The sequence below is a fragment of the Papio anubis genome, chromosome 12, assembly GCF_008728515.1.
Source record: "Papio anubis isolate 15944 chromosome 12, Panubis1.0, whole genome shotgun sequence".
Taxonomy (NCBI): domain Eukaryota; kingdom Metazoa; phylum Chordata; class Mammalia; order Primates; family Cercopithecidae; genus Papio; species Papio anubis.
Genome location: NC_044987.1, coordinates 92874563 through 92894058, shown reverse-complemented (window position 1 = coordinate 92894058; position 19496 = coordinate 92874563). Strand labels below are relative to the sequence as shown.

Below are 19496 nucleotides of genomic sequence, written 5' to 3'. Positions count from 1 at the left end.
TGGAGGCAGAGCCGAGCCTCAAGGTCTGGGAACCTTTGCTGATGGCATAAGAGGGAGAAAAACCATAGCAACCCAGATTGCTTAGAGATCGGTTGCCCTAGCAGGCAGAATTGTAAGCTCAGAAGGCAGACTACTTGGGTTCAAACCCCAGGTCCCGTGGCTTACTAGCTAAGTGAGAGCGGGTATCTCGTGAAACCTCTTAGAGCCTCAGTTTTCTCCTCTGCAAAATGGGGCTAATTTTGCATCTGTCTTATAGGGCAGGTCTGAGGATTAAATGAGATAAGAGAAATGCAAAGGACGAAGGAACCTAGCAAGTGCTTTCTTTGATGTGTACTAAGCTTTTTCTCAATTCAACCTTAATCCGTCACATATTTTAGCTGTCACTTTATGATAAAGGTGGTAATATGTGGCCTGGCACTATAAATGTTTGCTAAATGGAGAAAGGTCCCGGGGAAACATTTGGGTCCCCGTAGGCATGGCCATACTCACGTTCAGCAATGGTGAGCGGCGGATAGGTGAGGTAGAATCCCACCAGCTCAGCCGAGAGCTGGCTGAGGAGGCTGCTGGCGACGGTGCCGTTGAGGAATGTGCTCTGATTGCCCACGACGTACACCAAGGTGACTGCCTGGGAGGCATTGGACGTGCTCACAATCTGAATCAACACAGGAGAAAAGGGGAGGGAGACAGGCCAAATAAGACCACGGTGTGTTTCATGGAGGCCATGGGAGGAGGAGGCTAAGCAGGAGTTGAGGGAAGGAATGAAAGGGGGTCAGGGAAACAGCAAGGAAGAGACAAGAGTAACCGTCATCATTTCTGATTGCTTGCTGCGTGCCAGGCAGGGTGCTAAGGGCACGTCATCTCATTTAATCCTTACCACAACCCTAGGAGATGTATCCAGTGATGACTCCCTTTCACAGATGAGGAAACCGAGGCCCAGAATGATCAAGGGACCAACCCGAGGTCACATGGCTAATAAAGGATGGAGTCAGGATTTGAACCAGGTGGTTTGACTCCAGGTTCTTAATCACTGGTATGTGTATCTTTTCCTGGGCTAAATAGTCTTAGGTTACTTTTATGATTCTGAAAATATAAAATAGAGCATTGCAATGTTACATTTAAAGAGGGCTCAACTGCTCAGAGAAAGCCTGAGTCAAACGTTCAGGGAATTCGAAAGTTGAAAGGACCAGGAGCGAACAGAGCTGAAAACCAGTCTGGTCACAGGCAGAGTGACAGAACCTAATTAGAAAAGGAATTCAGAGGCCAGGCACAGTGGTTCACACCTGTAATCCCAGCACCTCGGGAGGCCGAAGTAGGCGGATCACCTGAGGTCAGGTGTTCAAGACCAGCCCGGCCAACATGGCGATATCCCGTCTCTACTAAAACAAAAAAACAAAAAAACAAAAATTAGCTGGGCATGGGGTGTGTGCCTGTAATCCCAGCTACTCAGAAGGCTGAGACAAGAGAATCGCTTGAACCCAGTAGGCAGAGGTTGCAGTCAGCTGAGATTGCACCACTGCACTCCAGCCTGGGAGACAGAGCAAGATTCTGCCAAAAAGAAAAAAAAAAAAAAAAAAGGAATTCAGAAATATAGAATATGCTTTTTAGAGAGCAATTACATTTCCTTGTGGTCTATTAATTCAACATTGAATGTGTAAAACATCCTATGAGATGGCATGGTTTTCTTTTCACATTTTGTCTAAGCCAGTTTTTTAGTTGCTGGAAAATGAAGCTTTCTGGGTCAATGTATGAACAAAAATATCCCACAGATGAGATTTGAAAAATATTGTTAGTAGGAAGTCATTCAACTTGGTGGGGCCTTTTTCTGTGCTGGGTGCCTTCCCTTCTCCCTCCAGATCCTCCTGCCACCTACCCTCTCTGCCCTGTCTGGTGCCCCTGGAGGCAGACCCTTGTGGACAACCCCCATGGGCTCCACTGCCTTTGGGAGGATATGGGAGGGAAGGAGGAGAGTGAGGTCAAAGTAGTGATGCCGAGGACTCCCTCCTTGGGGGTCAAAGCTCACTCTCATCAGGCAGCTGAACCTTGAACCCTGCACCCATCAGGTCCCAGCAGTTAGAGCTTTGGGTACTCTACTGCTCCTGCGGTTTCCCCAGAGCCTGCCCACTCTTCTTTCTACAAAGCCACCTGTAGGTGAGTGCAGCCTCCCTTTCCTGTCAGGACACTGACTAATACCCTGTCTTTACCAGACCTTTGGATGTTCAGATATTAACATCTCTGCCACCTTCCCGTTAAAAAAAATTTTTTACAGGCTTTAAAAAATGATACATAATATTTATCTATATGTAGGCGGTACATGTGATATTTTCTTACATGCATAGAATGTGTAATGATCAAGTTAGGGTTTTCAGGAAATCCATCACCCAGGAAACTATTGAGAAGAGCTCTTCATTTTATTTCTCACTTTTTCCCATAAGTGGGAGATCTCTCTCTCTCTCTCTCTGTTTAGAGACAGGGTCTCACACTGTCCCCCAGGGTGAGGTGCAGTGACCTGACTGTAGCTCACTGAAGCCTTGAACTCCTAGACTTAAGCGATCCTCCCACCTCAGCCTCCTGGATAGCTGGGACTACAGTAGGCACACGCCACTACTCCCAGCTAATTTATTTCATTTTTGTAGAGATAGGATCTCACTTTGTTGCCCAGGTTAGCCTCAAATTCCTGGGCTCAAATGATCCACCCACCCCAGCCTCCCAAAGTGCTGGGATTACAATTGTAAGCCACCACACCTGGTCCCTTTTTAATTGTTTAATCCAGAGCCTATATTCCCATGACTAACAATAAACTGAATCAGTATGTCTGTTCAACTCTGACTCTCTCCTCTGGAAGTATTTTTGGAATGTGGTTTAGCCTCCTCCCCAAGGCATGAATACCTGTGGTTAAGCATATTCTTTCTGAAGGTACCAAAAAGAAAGGCACTTCTTTCTGAACAATTCAAAAAACTTCACCATACGGTCACCTGAAAAAATAATAACTAAAAAAAAAACCCAACCTTTTCAATCTTTATCTCTATTGTGAACATTCTATGTTTTACCTCTCAACAAAACCAAATCCTGGCTGGGTGTGGTGGCTCATGCCAGTAATCCCAGCACTTTGGGAAGCCGAGGCAGATGGATCACTAGACCCCAGGAGTTCAAGGCCAGCCTGGGCAACATGGCAAAACCCTGTCTCTACAAACAATAGAAAAAAATTGCCAAGCATGATGTTGCATGCCTGTAGTCCCAGCTGCTTGGGAGGCTGAGGCTGGAGGATCACCTGAGCCCAGGAGTTCGAGGCTGCAGTGAGCCATGATTGTGCCACTGCACCCCAGTCTGGGAGACAAAGTCAGACCCTGCCTCTAAAACAAAATGAAAGGAAACCCCAAATCTTCCTGGAGCCCGAGGAAACCTACAAAGTTTGCAATGTGGGTGCCTCTGCATATACTACACTTGACCGGTTAAGTTTTAATTATTTTTTTATTGTGGTAAAATGCACATATAAAATTTAACCATTTTAAACGTATAGTTCAGTGGCATTAAGTGTATTCACACTGTTGTACAACCATTACCACCATCCATCTTTAGAACCTCTTTATCATCCCAAACAGAAACTCTATACCCACTAAACAACTCCTAATTTCTCCCTCCTCACAGCCCCTGGCAGCCACCACTCTATTTTCTAGATACCTCTTATAAGTGGAATCACTTACTAATTTGACAATTCTAGATACCTTTTATAAGAGAAATCATACAGCATTTGTCCTTTTGTGGTTGGCTTATTTCACTTAGCAAAATGTCCTCAAGGTTCATCCATGTTGCAGCATGCATCAGAATTTCCTTCCTTTTTAAAATTTTTCTGCATTCCAATCATCCATTATTTCCTTCATTTTTAAAGGCTGAATAATATTCCATTGTATGTATATATGCTATTTGATTATCCACTCATTCATTAATGGACACATGAGTTGCTTCCACATTTTGGCTGTTGTGAATAACGCTACTATGAACATGAGTGTATAAATACCTGTTTGAGTCCCTACTTTTAATTCTTTTTGGTATATACTGAGAAACGGAAGTGCTGAACCATATGGTAATTCTAAGTTTAGTTATTTAAGAAACCACCATGCTGCCTTCCACAGGGAATGCAGTATTCGACTTTCCCACTAGCAATGCATTAGGGTTCCAATTTCTCTACATCATCGTCAACACTTAGGACTTTCTATTTTTTGAGAATAGCCATTCTAATAGATGCGAATAGGTATCTCACGGTTTCGATCTGCATTTCTTTAATGATTAGTGATGTAGAGCATCTTGTCATGTGCTTAAGTCATCTGTATATCTTTTTTGGAGAAATGTCTATTCAAGTCCTTTGCTCATTCCTTGTTTTTTTTTTTTTGGTTTGTTTGTTTTTATTATTGAGTTGTAGGTATTCTCTACATATTCTGATTATTAACTGTTTACCAGATATATGATTTGCAAATATTTTCATTTATTCTATGAGTTGCTTTTTCACTCTGCTGGTGGTGTTTTTGGATGCACAGAAGTTTTTAATTTTGATGAAGTCTAATTTGCCTTTTTCTTTTGTTTGCCTGTGTCATGTCCAACAAGTCATTGCCAAATACTGTGTGTCACGAAGTTTTTCCCCTATGTTTTCCTACAAAAGTCCTATAGTTTTAGATCTTACATTTAGATCTTTGATCCATTTGGAGTTATTTTTGGTAGATGGTGTTAAGAAAGGATCCAACTTCATTCTTTTGGGATCACATGTGAATATTCAGTTTTCCTAATGTGTTAAAAAGACTGTCCTTTCCCCATCAAATAGCCTTGGCACCTTTGTCAAAAAATATCTGACCATATACTAGAGGGGTTATTTCTGGGCTCTCTCTTCTATTCCATTTGTCTAAATGTCTGCCTTTATGCCAGCACCACATTGTTTTGATTACCATAGCTTCGTAGTAAGTTTTGAAATCAGGAAGTGTGGGACCTCCAACCTAGTTCTTCCTTTTCAAGATTGCTTTGGCTACTCACAGCCCCTTGAGATTCCATGGGAATTTTGGGGTTAATTTTTCTATTTTGATAGGAATTACATTAAATCTTCAGATCCCTTTGGGTAGTGACAATCAATATAAAATCTCCCAATCCAGCCAGGTGTGGTGGCTCACACCTGTAATCCCAGCACTTTGAGAGGCCGAGGCGGGTGGATCATGAGGTCAGGAGATTGAGACCATCCTGGCTAACACAGTGAAACCCCATCTCTATTAAAAAAATACAAAAAAAATTAGCCAGGCGTGGTGGCGGGCGCCTGTAGTCCCAGCTACTCGGGAGGCTGAGGCAGGAGAATGGCACGAACCTGGGAGGCGGAGCATGCAGTGAGCCGAGATCGCGCCACTGCACTCCAGCCTGGGCAACAGAGCGAGACTCCATCTCAAAAAAATAAATAAATAAAATAAAATCTCCCAATCCATAAGCACAGGAAGTCTTTCCATTTGTTTGTTTTCTTTAATATACTCATTTTTTACAGGTAAGAAAAGTGAGGTCATTCTTGACGTATACTTGAGAATAGCTCCAAAAATAAGAGGCCTACAGGTTCAAGGTCAGGGCACTGGTCCCTGAAATTCATGCCCTGTCCCCCAATAGAAGCGGTTCCTACAGGGAACACTTTCCTGTCACCCTTGAACTCTTAGACTCCTGCAGCCTCTAACCTCATCTCTTACTTACCCCTCACTCATGCCATGATTCATTTAGCTAAGAACTATAGGCTGATAGAACAGAAAGCTGTTGTTTGCCTACCCAGCATCTATCCTCCCTTCTTGATAGCATCACAATTTTCCTGGGGGAACCACTTCTCCTCTTTGCTCATGTGTTCTGGATGGGGCTGCCCCACCCAGGTTTCAGGAGCAGTCAGGCCTACTTCATTGGGACATTTCATTTCCTTGGCCAGTTAGTGATCCACAAAGGGCATAGTAGGTTGAATGAGAGCTAATCCCAGGAATTTTACTGGAATGACAGCAGGAAAGGCACTTTGGTCCTACAAGACTGTGAGCAACAAGGATGAGACAAATCTGGGGTTGTGAGGGGCCACCCCATGGGAGCCACAGACAATGCCAGTGTAGAGCAAAGCCAACCAAGAAACGAAGAGAGAGCTTGATGAAGACATCATCTAATCACCTGGATACAATTATGTCTGAATAAATAAATATGAACCTTTCAGTTACATGAGCCAATCACTTCCTTTTTGCTTAAGCTTCATCAGCTTAGATTCTGTCCCTGGCAACCAAAAACATCCTAATTGAGTCCACTGTAATCTAGTCCCTAATACCAAACTTATACAGGTTTTTAAGTCGGTTTTTCAATGACTCTCTGAGCAAATTAATTAAATATTTACATGGTCTTATTCCACAAAGGATTCAAGGTACCTTACAAATTATATATTATACAATATAAAAGGAAAAGTTAATTATAAAACCAGGCCCTGGTGAAAGACAGCCCCAAGGGAACATTAGCATGCAGTTACCATGCGTAATACAGGGGCCCTGAGGGTTACTAAATCCAGGCAACAAATTTGGCTCTGGGCTTCCTGTCAGCCAAGGCAAAAATGGAAACAGGGTTAACAAAAACAGTTCATCCAATTATCCATTCATTTCAAGAGCTCTTTAAATGTTCAAGAGCATCTAAAATCTATTTAGATGTAATCTTCAAACCACCTCCTATCGTCTTTTCCAAGGAAGGTTTGTTACTTGATCTATAAAGTTTCCTCTAATGGTCCATAACTACCATACAACACCACAAGGACGCTTCTTAAGGCCAAGGGCAGCTTATCTTGGTGTCCTTTCCAGTGCCTGATAAATAGCAGGCACTCAATAAGTCTGTGCTTCCTGAATACAATTAAAGTATGCTGTGCTGCCAAGATCTAACTAGGCTCACGCACCTGTGAGGATCACAAATCCAATCAGAAAGAAAAAGAGTTGCCACAAGAGAGCTGAGTCACACTCCTTACATAAATCTTCAGTCTGTGACACATTTTTAGATCTTCATCTAACATGAACCAAATCATAATGAGATACTTCCATCTACACTTTGGATGAATCTAGAACAGGAAAGCTGCTCACTCACTCAAGTTAAACTGTAGGCTTTCTACATCATATTGGCTTTGCCGATAATTCACTTATGCTAAATGTCCATTTTAAAACCACTGGGTCTAATTGCAAAGGCTTTAGTTCAGTAGTCAAAACAGAGACATTGAAAAGAAGAGTTAATTGGGGGCTAGATGAATGTCATTAAGAGGCATCTGTCCTTAGTGGGATAGCTATGTAATTGCAAAAAAAAAAAAAAAAAAAAAAAAGGTCTGAAAAAGGCTTTTGGTGACGTGTACATTGTTAATCCAAAAAGCTGAGATGCAGTGACCCAGGTGTGATGGTTCATGCCTGTAATCCCAGCACTTTGGGAGGCCGCCAAGGGAGAATCGCTTGAGCCTAGGAGTTTGAGATCGACTTATGCAATATATGGAGACCCCATCTCTACAAATAACTAAAAAAATTTTTAAAGGGCTGTTTAAATGTCCAAGAGCATCTAAAATCCTGTCCCCCAATAAAAGCAGCCCCTACAGGGGACACTTTCCCATCACCCTTTAACTCTTAGACTCCTGTAGCTTCTAACCTCATCTCTTACTTCCTCCTCACTCACGCCATGATTCATTTCCCAGGGATTTTTCCTGGGAAAGAATTCCGTTGTTTGACACAGGCTTCATTAAGGACCCCATTTCTACATTGCATCGATGTGAGTATAGCGTAGTGGATAAGAACACTGGCTTTTGACTGAAGTCCTTCTTCCATTCTTTACTAACTGTGTGACTTTCTGGAATTTTCTTAGGCTCTCAGTTCTCTGTGAAATGGGAGTAAGAATATCTCCGAAAGATGTCTTAAGTATTATGTAGCAAAATATTTGTAAAACACTTAGCACAGTTCCTGGCACATAGTAAAGACTTCAATATAAAATGCATGTGTATGTGTGTGAGTGGGCATGTGTGTGTGTGTGTGTGTGTGTATATGTCTGTGTGTATGTGTGTTGGCATGTGTCTAAACTAAGGTGACTGGAATATAAGCCAATGCCTAAAATCACAGAATGGGCAAATCTTGGTGACTTAGCTACTTAGAATTGATTCATTTATTCATTTTATATTAGACATTTGACATATACAGTACAGACTAATTCAACTTTTCAAAATAATAAACGTATTAGAAAGGCCTGAGAAAGCATCCCATGGGGAAAGAAATATAAAACCCAAACCACAATAGGGGCACAGTGACACAGCATCCCTACTGTCATGGCCAGATCCCAGACATCCTCACCAATGTCTGAAGTGCAAAGTTACATTTATACATGGTAGCTCTGAAAGGGAAGACCCAAGTCATTTCTTGCCAGAATCTGCATTGTGGTTGTCCGTCAACTACACAGCCTGAAGCACCCTCCTCCCTACCTGAATTGTCAAGTTGCTTTTGGTATTCAGGACTTTCCTCTCGGCATCCTGGAATGCTTTCTGCAGCCTCTGTTCCATTGTCTGAGCAAACTTGCAGGACTGTATGTTGTCCGCTTGGCTCACAAACTGCAGCACTAGAATGAGAGTAGTCAATCAGTGTTCACCAAAGCTCCATGCCTCAGTTCCTTGGATTTAACGGTGGTCATTATATAAAACAGCATGACTTCAGATGAGAGGAATAAGGCAAATAAATAATAAGGCCAGACAAGGTTTGATTGTAGTTTTGAAAGTGGCTCTTAAGATGATTTATAACACAGAAGAATTAAAAGCACGATCAAACCAGAGATTCCCTCCAATGCAAAAGATTTTATGATTTTATCTGATTGGAATACGTAGACATCTGTTCAAGACTGACAAATCATAATCTAAGAGAGATCGTGCCTTCTGTTTCTTCGGAGGGAAGAAAATCAATTGACCTCCATTGCTAAGTTGATTGAGTGTTTTGATTTTAAGAGTTTCTCCACTCCTGTAGGTTACAAACTTTGCAGACCAGAAATCACCAGAGAGTTTGAAAAAAATATATTCTAAGACCTAAACTCAGAGATTCTCATTCAGTGGCATCTTGAACCCAATCCAAACTATAGATTTTTTTTTTTGCACGTTCAACTATTATTAGTATCCACTGATAATATAGAAAGAAATATAAAATATAGTACCTGGTGCTCAAAAGTACTAAGTATGTAAATTGGGAAGGAAGGCTCCTATGATAGAACATTTCTAGCAAATCTAGGGTTGGAAGAGTTTAGGCTCATGTGCAAGGAACTTGGACATTTGATGAGCAGGACCGCTTGAAGAAGATTCACAGGGACTTTAAAAAATGACATAGCAGCTAGTGATGGAGTTTTTAAACAGGTGTCCACTTGGTACTGCCCTGAACCCAAGAATGGATAAAATCCTCTCCTTCCGAGTCACTTGCCTGTTTTTAGCTGGAAGTAGCCTGCAGGCTGGGGATTCCATGGGGAGGCAAGTACTGCCACAGACTGTAAGTTTGGGGTATGTTGCTTCAGGTCTGCAGTGACGTTGCTGACTCCATACACACCCAGCATTTCCATCACCACAGCAGGCAAATACACCAACCTCCCTTTGGTAGCATAATAACCAACTGTGACATTATGAGAATATTCCAGAATGTCCACCTACAAAACAAATGGACCCACAAAACCCATTGTTTATTTCCACAGTACTTTAAGTTCTTCTTGGTATTTCTTAGAACCACGGCTGTTAGAAACAAGACTGGAGAATAGAACTTTCTCATTCAACAAATATTCTTAACAATCCTATAAAGCATAATTTGGACTGGCAAGTCTCAAAATATCACAAAAACAACAAAATATAATTTACATCAAATCTTCATGGAATAGAATTGAATCTGTATCTTCTTTATTCTTTAAGTGCCTCAGTATAATCCTGTGACCATCCATTATTATTACCAAAAAGGTAGAGAGGAGAAAGTAGTTCAAAGAGATTTTCAGTGAATGAAATGCTGGGGGAAATCACTTTTTGTATTTCTCATCATTTATGAGAATTAAAAGGTAGAAATGATAGATTAAGTGGGGGCACCTTTGGGGCACAGGTCAAGAAGTAAATAAAGTGAATTCCTCTTTCTAGAAGCAGAGAGAAGACTCGTTCAGACTCTGTCCTTGGCTTGTAAATTGGTTCAAGACCAAGGCGGGGATGCACCACAGAGAATTTCTCCGACAGCTGAATCCTAGGGGACACTGATGGTCTGAGCTCTTTCTGTCTCAATTGTAGGATTTTGAGGCTTTAGATTTTATTCTTATTTTTCCTTTCTTGATGTTACATATTTACAGTTCAGGTTTTTTAAAAATTTCTTTTGGTTTTTATATATTAAATGTAATGTTTATTATAGAATTTGTGTATTTGAAAAACAGAGAAAAGAGTAACATATATAAACACATACATATATGTATGTAGCTCCTTTTTTTCTAAGTTTTTATTGTGGTAAAATACACACAATATACAATTTACCATCTTAACCATTTTTTAGTGTGCTGTTCAGTGCTATTAAACACAATCATAATGGGTGTACAGCTATCACTACCATCCATTTCCAGAACTCTTTTCATCTTGTAAAACTGGAACTCAGGGTTTCGTTTTGTGAGTGTTTGTTTTTTTTTTTTTTTTGGACAGGGTCTTGCTCTGTCACCCAGACTGGAGTACAGTGGTGTGATCACAGCTCACTGCAGCCTTGACCTCCTGGGCTCAAGCAATTCTCCCACCTCAGCCTCTCGAGTAGCTAGGACTATAGGTGTGTGCCACCATACCTGGCTAATTTATATATGTTTTGTAGAGATGGAGGTCTCACTACATTGCCCACACTGATCTCAAACTGCTGGCCTCAAGTGACCCTCCCACCTTGGCCTCCTAAACTGTTGGGACTATAGGCATGAACCACTGTGCCCGGCCAGTAAGTTTTTGACACCTGCTGTCTCCCCATCTTCTTGCATCTCCGTGTGTATTTTCCAAAGGAAGCAAGACAACTGATTTTGCAACAGGATGAGTGTGCCTTTCCTTCCTCAACATTGTGTGCTCCCCCTCAGTTTTTCCTGAAGATGGTGCTCAAGATGATTTTAGGTGGAACAAGAGGTATTTCAGCATGGAACGTGGACACAGCACAAGATGACATTAAACCAACTAAACCACTCAGTGAGAAAGTTGTTCCCTTTCAACCCTTCCAATGATCCCAAGGAATAAGTCTCAGTTTAGTGAATATTTGCTTTTAACATTTCTCTAACCTTTGCTAATTCCTTTTTTAAATAAACAAAGACACAAAGGGATACCAGGCTCAGCCTTAGAGCTTTCTGCAAGCAACAACCTCTAGCTTGAATTTAACAAGCTGTTTGGTTTCCACTATTCTCATTCTTACCATTACCTTTTATTTGTGGCAAATGATCTTGATTTCCATTTATGGTGTAATATCAAATGCCTTTTCTACTTAAGTTTTTAAAAGAAAGCCCGTTAAGAAAAAACAAAACAAAACAAAACAAAAAAAACCAAATACTCATGGTCACACTGGTCTGTGATGATATGCAGCAATAGACCAAAACTATAAAAGTAGTTTGAGAATGACTGAAGATTAGTGAAAATTGTATCAGGCAACTAAATGGAAATATTCACCTTTTCAACTTCCCATAAAGTTTCTGGTGCAGAAATCATAAGAGCCTCTCATAGAATGCATTTCTTTCTTTTTTTTTTCTTTTTTAGAAATATATAAAAGAGATCGACAATGACCAATAAAGTATGTGCCAAATCTCCTTTCTAGTCCTCGGTGTTGATGGGAGGGAAGGGGGTCGGTAAGCTGACTGCAGCTGTAGGACAGAACATCAAAAGAAGAAGCCAGAGCAATAGTTTTTAGTGGTGCAAATGGGAGTCTACTGACTGCCAACTGCATTTACTGTTTGAAAACTTGGAATCAAACCCAAAGATGTAAAGTGAAGCTTCCATCTCTTAGATAAGCCATCAAAATCAGCCAGCACTCATTAAACAGTACTTGGCATTAAAAGAAAAAATGTTTACTTCCCTGTCTGCAGTGGGCAATTTAAGCAAAGACAGACTCGATTTATAGGTCAGGGTAATTTCTGAATGTCCAGAAATAAATCACTCTTTATGATAGTGACAAAAATAAGGAGAAAAGCAATGGAGAGTTTTCTAGAGAATTACACGAACAACGTAAATACTTTCCCCAAACGATGGGATAATGGGATGGTTTAAAACAATATATCCAGGCTTGTTTGTTCGTTTGTTTTTGAGGCAGAGACTCACTCTGTCGGCCAGGCTGGAGTGGCACGATCTCAGCTCACTGCAACCTCCACCTCCCGGATTCAAGCGATTCTCCTGCCTCAGCCTCCAAGTAGCTAGGAGGCACCCACCACCACGCCCAGCTAATTTTTGTATTTTTAGTAGAGATGGGGTTTTACCATGTTGCCAGGCTGGTCTTGAACTCCTGACCTCAAGTGATCACCCACCTCGGCCTTCCAAAGTGTTAGGATTATAGATGTGAGCCACACACCTGGCCAATATATCCAATCTTTAAAAAGAAATCTAGCCATAAAGCAATTAGTCTCCATTTTCCATCTCAAAATTAGACCTTTTTCTTGAGCCACTACACATTAGCTAGTTGTCAAAGTGAAGACAGATTCTACTTCTGGCCAGTGTTGTTATGATGTCTAGAAAGGAGGAAAACAATCTCAACATATTCTAGACCCAAGAGCCAGACTGCGATGGATTAGTTTGGTTACAAAGCAAAGCACTTACGTGAGCTGAGACATCGTTCTGGTGGAAAGCCTTCCGCAATGCCTGTGTGAGCCCTTTGGCGATACTGAACTTCAAGGATTCACTGATCTGCGTTCTCCTTTGGGTGAGAAAGAGAACTGTGGAGCGAAATAGAAGCATGGCAATCAGGCAAGGCGGCAAGCCTCATCATTCACTTGCCCTCCGCTCCTCCCAGCCGCCACCTTCTGCAAGTTCTGGGCAGAGATGGTAAGCACAGGGCCATCAGTGACGGGGTGGGCTGGGCTGGTAGCTCTGTGGGTCCTGCTAAAGTCCTAAGGAAAGAAGGCCCTAGCCATTTGTGTGACCCAAGCAGAGAGAGAGCTGGTATGCTGGTGGCATTTCATTTCTGACAGATGCTGCCCCTGACTTTGAAAGCCGGCTCGACAGTGCATGCGATGAAATTCCTGCAACAACATTCACGGACAGCCTCCTTAGGTGCAGGCCCTGAGCTCGGTGCTGCAGCCTCAAACAACCTTGGATTAGGAAGGTGCCATCCCCGTCTCACAAGTGGGATGGAGACACAGGACAGAGAATAGGCATTTGGGATCGAATGTGACAGGTGTTGTTTGAAGGGAAGCCTAGGATGCTGCCAGAGCTCCCAGGAGCACCCAGCCCTGAGTTTGGTAAAGGGATGGGGATCAGGGAGAATTTCCATTGGAACTGATGCTTCAGCTAAGTTCCGAAGGATCACAAGAGTGAAATTTGACAAGGGGGAAGAGATTCCCCTCACCCCCTCTCAGCAGAGGGAGTACCAAGCACAAAGGCACAGGGGAAAGAAGCAAAATATTTCAGTGTACAGTAGTTCCCTCTTAGCCACAGTGTTGCTTTCCATGGTTTTATGTACTGGAGTCAACCACAGTCTGAAAACAGGTGAGTATGGTATTTTGAGAAAGAGAGTCAAAGAAAGGGAGAAAAAGACCACATTCACATCACTCTTATTACAGTCTATTGTTACACTTGTTCTATTACTAGTTGTTGTTGACCTTTACTGCACCTAACTTACAAATTAAGCTTTATCATAGGTATGTATGAATAGAAAAATTCACAGTTGATATAGGGATTGGTACTACCTGCAGTTTCATGCATCCACTGGGGGTCTTGGAATAGATCCCCTGCAGATAAGAGGGGATGACTATAAATATATGTTTAAGCTTGGTCCTAAGGGCAATGAGAAATGAGTTTTAAGCAAAGGAATGCATTTTAGAAGGTTCTCGACTGCAGACTGGAGAACAGATTGAAGAGGGGGGACTCTGAAGGCAGAGAGATAAATGTGGCTGTTGTGGCAGAAATTTAGGTGAGTGATGATGACAGTGTGAACTAGGGAAGTGGCAGTGTGAATGAGGATGGAGAGAAGGGGTATCCAGGAGGTAGAAGTGAAAGGAACTGGTGATTGATTAGATGTAGCTGGGTTGGTGGGGGGCTGGGAAGAAGACAGAGAAGACAATGTTTCCAACTTCTGCCTCTGAGCGGCCAGGGCTGCCTGCCACCCAGAGGAGAGTGGAATGGAGCGGGGACAGAGTGTGGAAACCCAGATGGTATAATTTCTTGAGAAACAGAAAGAGATACCGTACTTTTTGCTATGCCTAATTTCACAATTTCCCATTTTAGAATAGGATATGTCTCAAGATATAATTTCATTTAATTCTTTGTGGGGTGAGGAGGAAGGCAGGATGTGAGCATTCAACACTGGCGTGCTCTTCCAAATAATTTGTCTAATGTTTTTTCTAGCAAACATTGCCATACTATGAAAAGCTCTCCATGCATTCTAGGCCTGCTTTGCTACAGCTGGGGAGTGGGGGCTTGAAAGATAGCATCCCATCCTTGCTCACAATTCTGGTGCTGCCCATCCCACTTTTTCAAGAAAATCTTCTTTCTAACATCAAAAGAAATCCTGGGCTCCCACACAGTGTGCAGAAGTTGTACTTTTGCTATCAGCTAATTGAAAAAATGCAAGACAAAAGCCTTTCTGAACTCTGTAGCACTTCCCAAGATGTTATATTTTACGAACCACATCATTCATTCATGTAAGACATCATTGATGAAAAACAGTACCTTTGCATTCTTAGACCCACTGGCAGAACTGTGGTTTCCGGGGGCTTCTGATATCAGGACTGATCCTAGGACCAGACCCATGCTGCATCAGGCTCTCTCTCCTCTAACACTTGCTAAATCTCATGGTTTTGCAGCCTTGGCCCTATGGATGTTTTAGGCTGGATTAATTTTTGTGGTTGGGGCTGTTCTGCACATTGTAAGATGTTGAGCAGTATCCCTAGTCTCTATCCCACCAGATTATAGTAGTACCTCCAGCCACCAAGTATAACAACCAAAAATGTCTCCAGACATAGCCAAATGTCCCTGGGGGAGGGTGAAAAATCTCCCCTGGTTGAGGACCACAGATCTAAAACAAACATTATTGTTACATCTCTGAGGCCAGGCTTGCTGCTTTCAGATCAGAACAGTGGTCTCATACCTGTCTTCACCAGGAGCTTACTGGACATCTGACACTCCAGGTTGGATGCCATTTTGCCAGAAGTGACCACTGCAGCCGATGCGGCAGGAAGGGCAGCATCCGTGTTTTCTGCTCGCAACGGTGGCAACCGGGTGGCCTTCACTGAGGCTGTAATGGATGTCAGTGCGGCCGTGACTGTCAGTGGGCGTGGCGTGGATGCTCTGGGCATCTCCGGGTTGGTGGGGTTTGGGAGGCCAGTGTGCATGGCTTGTGGTTTCCTGGGGAGGTAAGTTGTAGACAACAGGCCAGAGGCAGTGCCCATGTTTCCTTGCATGGCTGTATGTGTGCTTGTGGTATGTCCTGTTCTTGCATACATGTAGGTTGGCGTGAACGGGAAGGCTGTATGGACTGCCCCTGGTGTCCTCTTTGGGCCAGATGCAGCCTTGTTTGTGCCATTTTTAGCCAGAGTAGTCACTGAACTGCTCTTAGCTGGTCCTGAGGCCACGGCCAAAGGGCTGCTGCTGGTGCCCTTAGCCACCAGGGCTGCAGACAATGCAGGTGGACTTGATTTCCTCAGAAACAATGTGACGGCAGCTGCTGCTGTTGGCTCTACCTTAGATGACACTGTGTCCACTGTAAAGAGAGAAAAAACAAAGTTTGTCATTGGCTAGGAATGCACGTGTCACTTGTTCTGATGATGAATGGATGTAACTTATGGATTTGCTAGGGTGAAGTCTCTGTAATCTGGGCTTGCAGTGGACAGAACTTAGCCAAAACAACTCTAGGCTCATTAAGTTGATTAACCATAACAAGAATGCCGCTTACAGCACAGCTATGGTTGACAGCAAGAATGCTTACATTGAATAGTTTCGAAAGCTCAGGTGGGCACGGGACCAATGAGGTGACTACTTGGGGCTGCTAACTCACTCCTGATGGGGGTACGAGCTCCTTCAGAGCACGGCTGGTATCTGCGTTGAGCTTGAAGATGCTTTGACCACAAAAGCAGTCATGCCTGTTTTGGGGGTACTGGGAAACAAACTACCTGCATTAGTGGCTGCACCTGTCCATTTCTTGGGGTGCTGAGAGGCCCGCAGCACTCTGGAGGAGGTCCTGGGAAAGACACTGGTCGAAATAGAAGATTCAGCAGCAGAGTGATAGCTCAAGATGTTCTGGAATGGTGTGGAAGCATTTCTCTCAGGTGATGAATTGAGGTCACTGGAAATTTCAGAACCTGTATCTGTTCCATCTGAAAGCATTTCCTGCAAGCTACCTGTAGAAGTTGGTCTTGACGAGGTTAGCAAAAGAGGATGTGCTGGCTGGTCGGGCAACTGTAGTTGAGACACAGAATGTTGAGTTGTGGGTGAGTAATACGCAACTCCAGCTGTTTGGAAGTCTATGGAATGGTTGTTATTGCTTGTGGGCCAGAGGTCTACATGGCTTCCAACCACGGTCATGTCTGACTGTTGCACAGGCTGCTCAGTGCTTGTACTGAGGAGTAGATCCTGAATGCTAAACCCTTCTGCAGTCACTGAATGCCCAGCAGTGTCTTTGAAATCCTGAGATTTTATGGCATTGGCAGCTGAAGTTAAACCACTGGGAGGAGCCGTTGGAGCTAAATGAGTTTCCCAACTTGTGGTGCTAATTGTGTGTCCATTTAAATCATAATTTGTTTGCTGCTGCAAGCCAGATATTATTGATTCTGTGGAAAGGGATCCAGTTTCTGCTGAAAGAGAACTCCAGAAAACATCTGTGGTTGCTGGTTTTTTCATGTCTCCTATTGTTGAGGAATCATATACATCCATGGAGGAGGGCGATGCTCTCACCTGTTTGGAAGCTGAAGCTGGCAACCCAGAATGGTCCACAGCAGCTGCAGAAGCCTCTGGCTTTGTGTTGGAAAAGCCAAGAGATGGGAAAACAGTCTGGGTGGCTTGTATGGAGAGTATGGAAGGTAGAGGTGATCCGGAAGGAAGGGGATTTGTCCTTGGTGCTGTAACAATGGGAGATGAGACGTGATGGGTGCTGAAATCAGAGACAAATCCATTTACAGTGTGAAGACTCAAAACCTCTTTCCTTGGAAAGGCCTGGAGAGGAATTGTCACATTTGCCTCCTCATTTTTCCTTAAAATGGCTGTCACACTGTCCTTTTTCCACCGGGGAAATGTCCAAGATGTGGAAAGAAGATTAGGAACTCTGCCTGAGAGGAGCAAGTCTCTAGTTGCAGGAGGGGACCCATGACTGCCCTCTGCTGGAAGAGTGGGCATTTCTAGCACGGGAGATGGGGAGGCATGATTCTCTGTGGGCTGGAGGAAAGTAAGTACGGAGGGAAAGTCGATTGTCCCAGTTGATGGTGATGTGGGAACCGCCTCAGAAAGGATGGCTTGCTCTCGACCCAGTGCAGTGACATGCAGAGGAGAAGGCACCAAAGAAGAAGAGGTGTGTTCTGCCGAAAGGGCGGGCCCTCTGGAATTCTCTGGAGCTGCTGACAAACGCAGCGGGTTAGCAGAGTCGTTTGCAGTGTCAGGGGCTAGCTTTCTGCTGTTCATTTCTACGGCCCCTGATTCTGCAGTCTGGAAAAGTGGAGGCTCAGCCTCATGGGTCGCTGTGTCTGTATTCTTAAAAGTTGGCAAAGGCACCCCACTGTGCACTCTTCCAGCCATCCCAGCTTTGGTCTGCTGGGTGGATGCAGGATCTGAAGCCACTTCCAACACTGACCATGTGGGGCTTCCATCTGGAAGCTGAGGAAGACTTCCAAGTGCTGGGGGAGGGGGAGACGGATGGGACAGTTCTGCCATGGGGCTCAAAAACCCAGGTGTGGATGAGCCTGCTGAATGGGGACCCTCTGTTGGGGACAGCTGGGAATGCCACTTTGTTGAGGATCCAGAAACACCTAGATGAGGGATGCCTATGAGATCCTGAGCATTTTGGGATACAGTGTGGTCCATTTCATCAGAAAATGGGATTAGGGGATTAGCTATGTTCTGACCTGAAGAGGGGTCGGCTGGAGGCGTTTGGGGAACTAACGGCACTTTGCGGGGTTGCTCTGCTGGTTCAGAGATGATGGAATGAGGTGAGTCAGGAGCCAATGAAGAGGATGGAAGTGGAGGGAGGAGTGGGGGAATGTCTGACCTTGGGGGATGCTTTGAAATGGAGGGAGCCAATGCCCATACTGGCTGGGATGGGGGGACAGCACTGAAGGACGTCCCTGACGGGACTGTGGACAACGAGGGGAGCATGCTGGTGAGAGGCAAACCTGACACATCGGCTGCTTCTTGTCCCCCTTTAGGCCCCGGTTGGACCAGGGACTCGGTAGAATCCTTGGAAGGTTCGAGGGAGGAGCTATGTCCGCTTCCTTGGTAAAGGGAAGAAGAGAAGTCCACGTGAGCCCTAGTTCTGTGGTGTGTCTTGGACGCAGGGGTTCGGGCTGACTGTGGCAAGCTTGTGTTGTCAGAGGACTGTCCTAGCACGGTCTTGCTTCTGTCTGCTGCTGAGGAAGACTTGACTTCTGTGAAAGGCCATGTTGGTGAAACTGGTAACAATTTCCCAGGAGGAAATGACTCTGGAGTCTGGGTGACATTCATCTGTAGATTGCCTGTTCCTGTGAAACAAAATATCAGGCCGTCAGGGGTTGGATGTTCATGAAGTGCCTGCTGTGGTCAGGTGCTGGAGACAAAGGTGTGTGCAAGACAGGCTCTGCCTGGACCCATCACAGAAGGCTCAGGAAACAGAGTCAAACAACAAATTACATAATATCAAGTAGGAAAATGTTGCAGCGAACCTACAGGGCAGGGGTGGTGGGAAGCAGTTTCTGATGAAGTGATGTTTAAGGAAAGATGTGGAAAATACTTGTGTATTAAAAAAAAATTTTTTTGGTACCACCCAAAAGGCATGGACTGTGAAACTTGCAACCTAGAAACTCAAAGCTGAATGTGGTCAACTGCCATGGTCAATGACACCAAAATAACCTCATCCAGGAACCCAAAATGCACAAAACTATAGAAGAACTGTGTATTCAAGCATGAATCTTTTTTTAGGATCCTGAGGCATCTCATATGAAATATTTGAGGTTGTCTGCGTTTGGAAAGATGGCTCCAATGAAACATATTTATCTTCCTGGATTTAAAAGGTTTCCAGGTGCCATCATTCACGCCATGTCAAACAGCAAAGGAGATTTTCTTTCAGATTAGGCTATTTCAGAAGAAAAAACCAGGAAGGAGACACTTCTCACAG

The 19496-nt window shown here is 43.7% G+C and overlaps 1 protein-coding gene across 4 annotated transcripts in view; it reads right to left on the bottom strand.

Annotated features, from left to right (window-relative positions):
* The window catches only part of KIAA1549L (KIAA1549 like), a 297801-nt gene that overhangs the window by 106842 nt on the left and 171463 nt on the right, over window positions 1-19496 (bottom strand). For 2 of the 4 annotated variants that reach the window (XM_021925928.2, XM_009186337.3), the window contains exons 2-7: window positions 16312-18864; window positions 15291-15902; window positions 12803-12918; window positions 9444-9663; window positions 8468-8601; window positions 490-652 (exon numbers count right to left, since the gene is read on the bottom strand). In XM_021925928.2, the coding sequence (XP_021781620.2) occupies window positions 490-652; window positions 8468-8601; window positions 9444-9663; window positions 12803-12918; window positions 15291-15902; window positions 16312-18864 (3798 nt within the window). The remainder of the gene's footprint in view (window positions 1-489; window positions 653-8467; window positions 8602-9443; window positions 9664-12802; window positions 12919-15290; window positions 15903-16311; window positions 18865-19496) is intronic. The other 2 variants (XM_009186338.3, XM_003910061.5) reach the window with 2 other exon arrangements.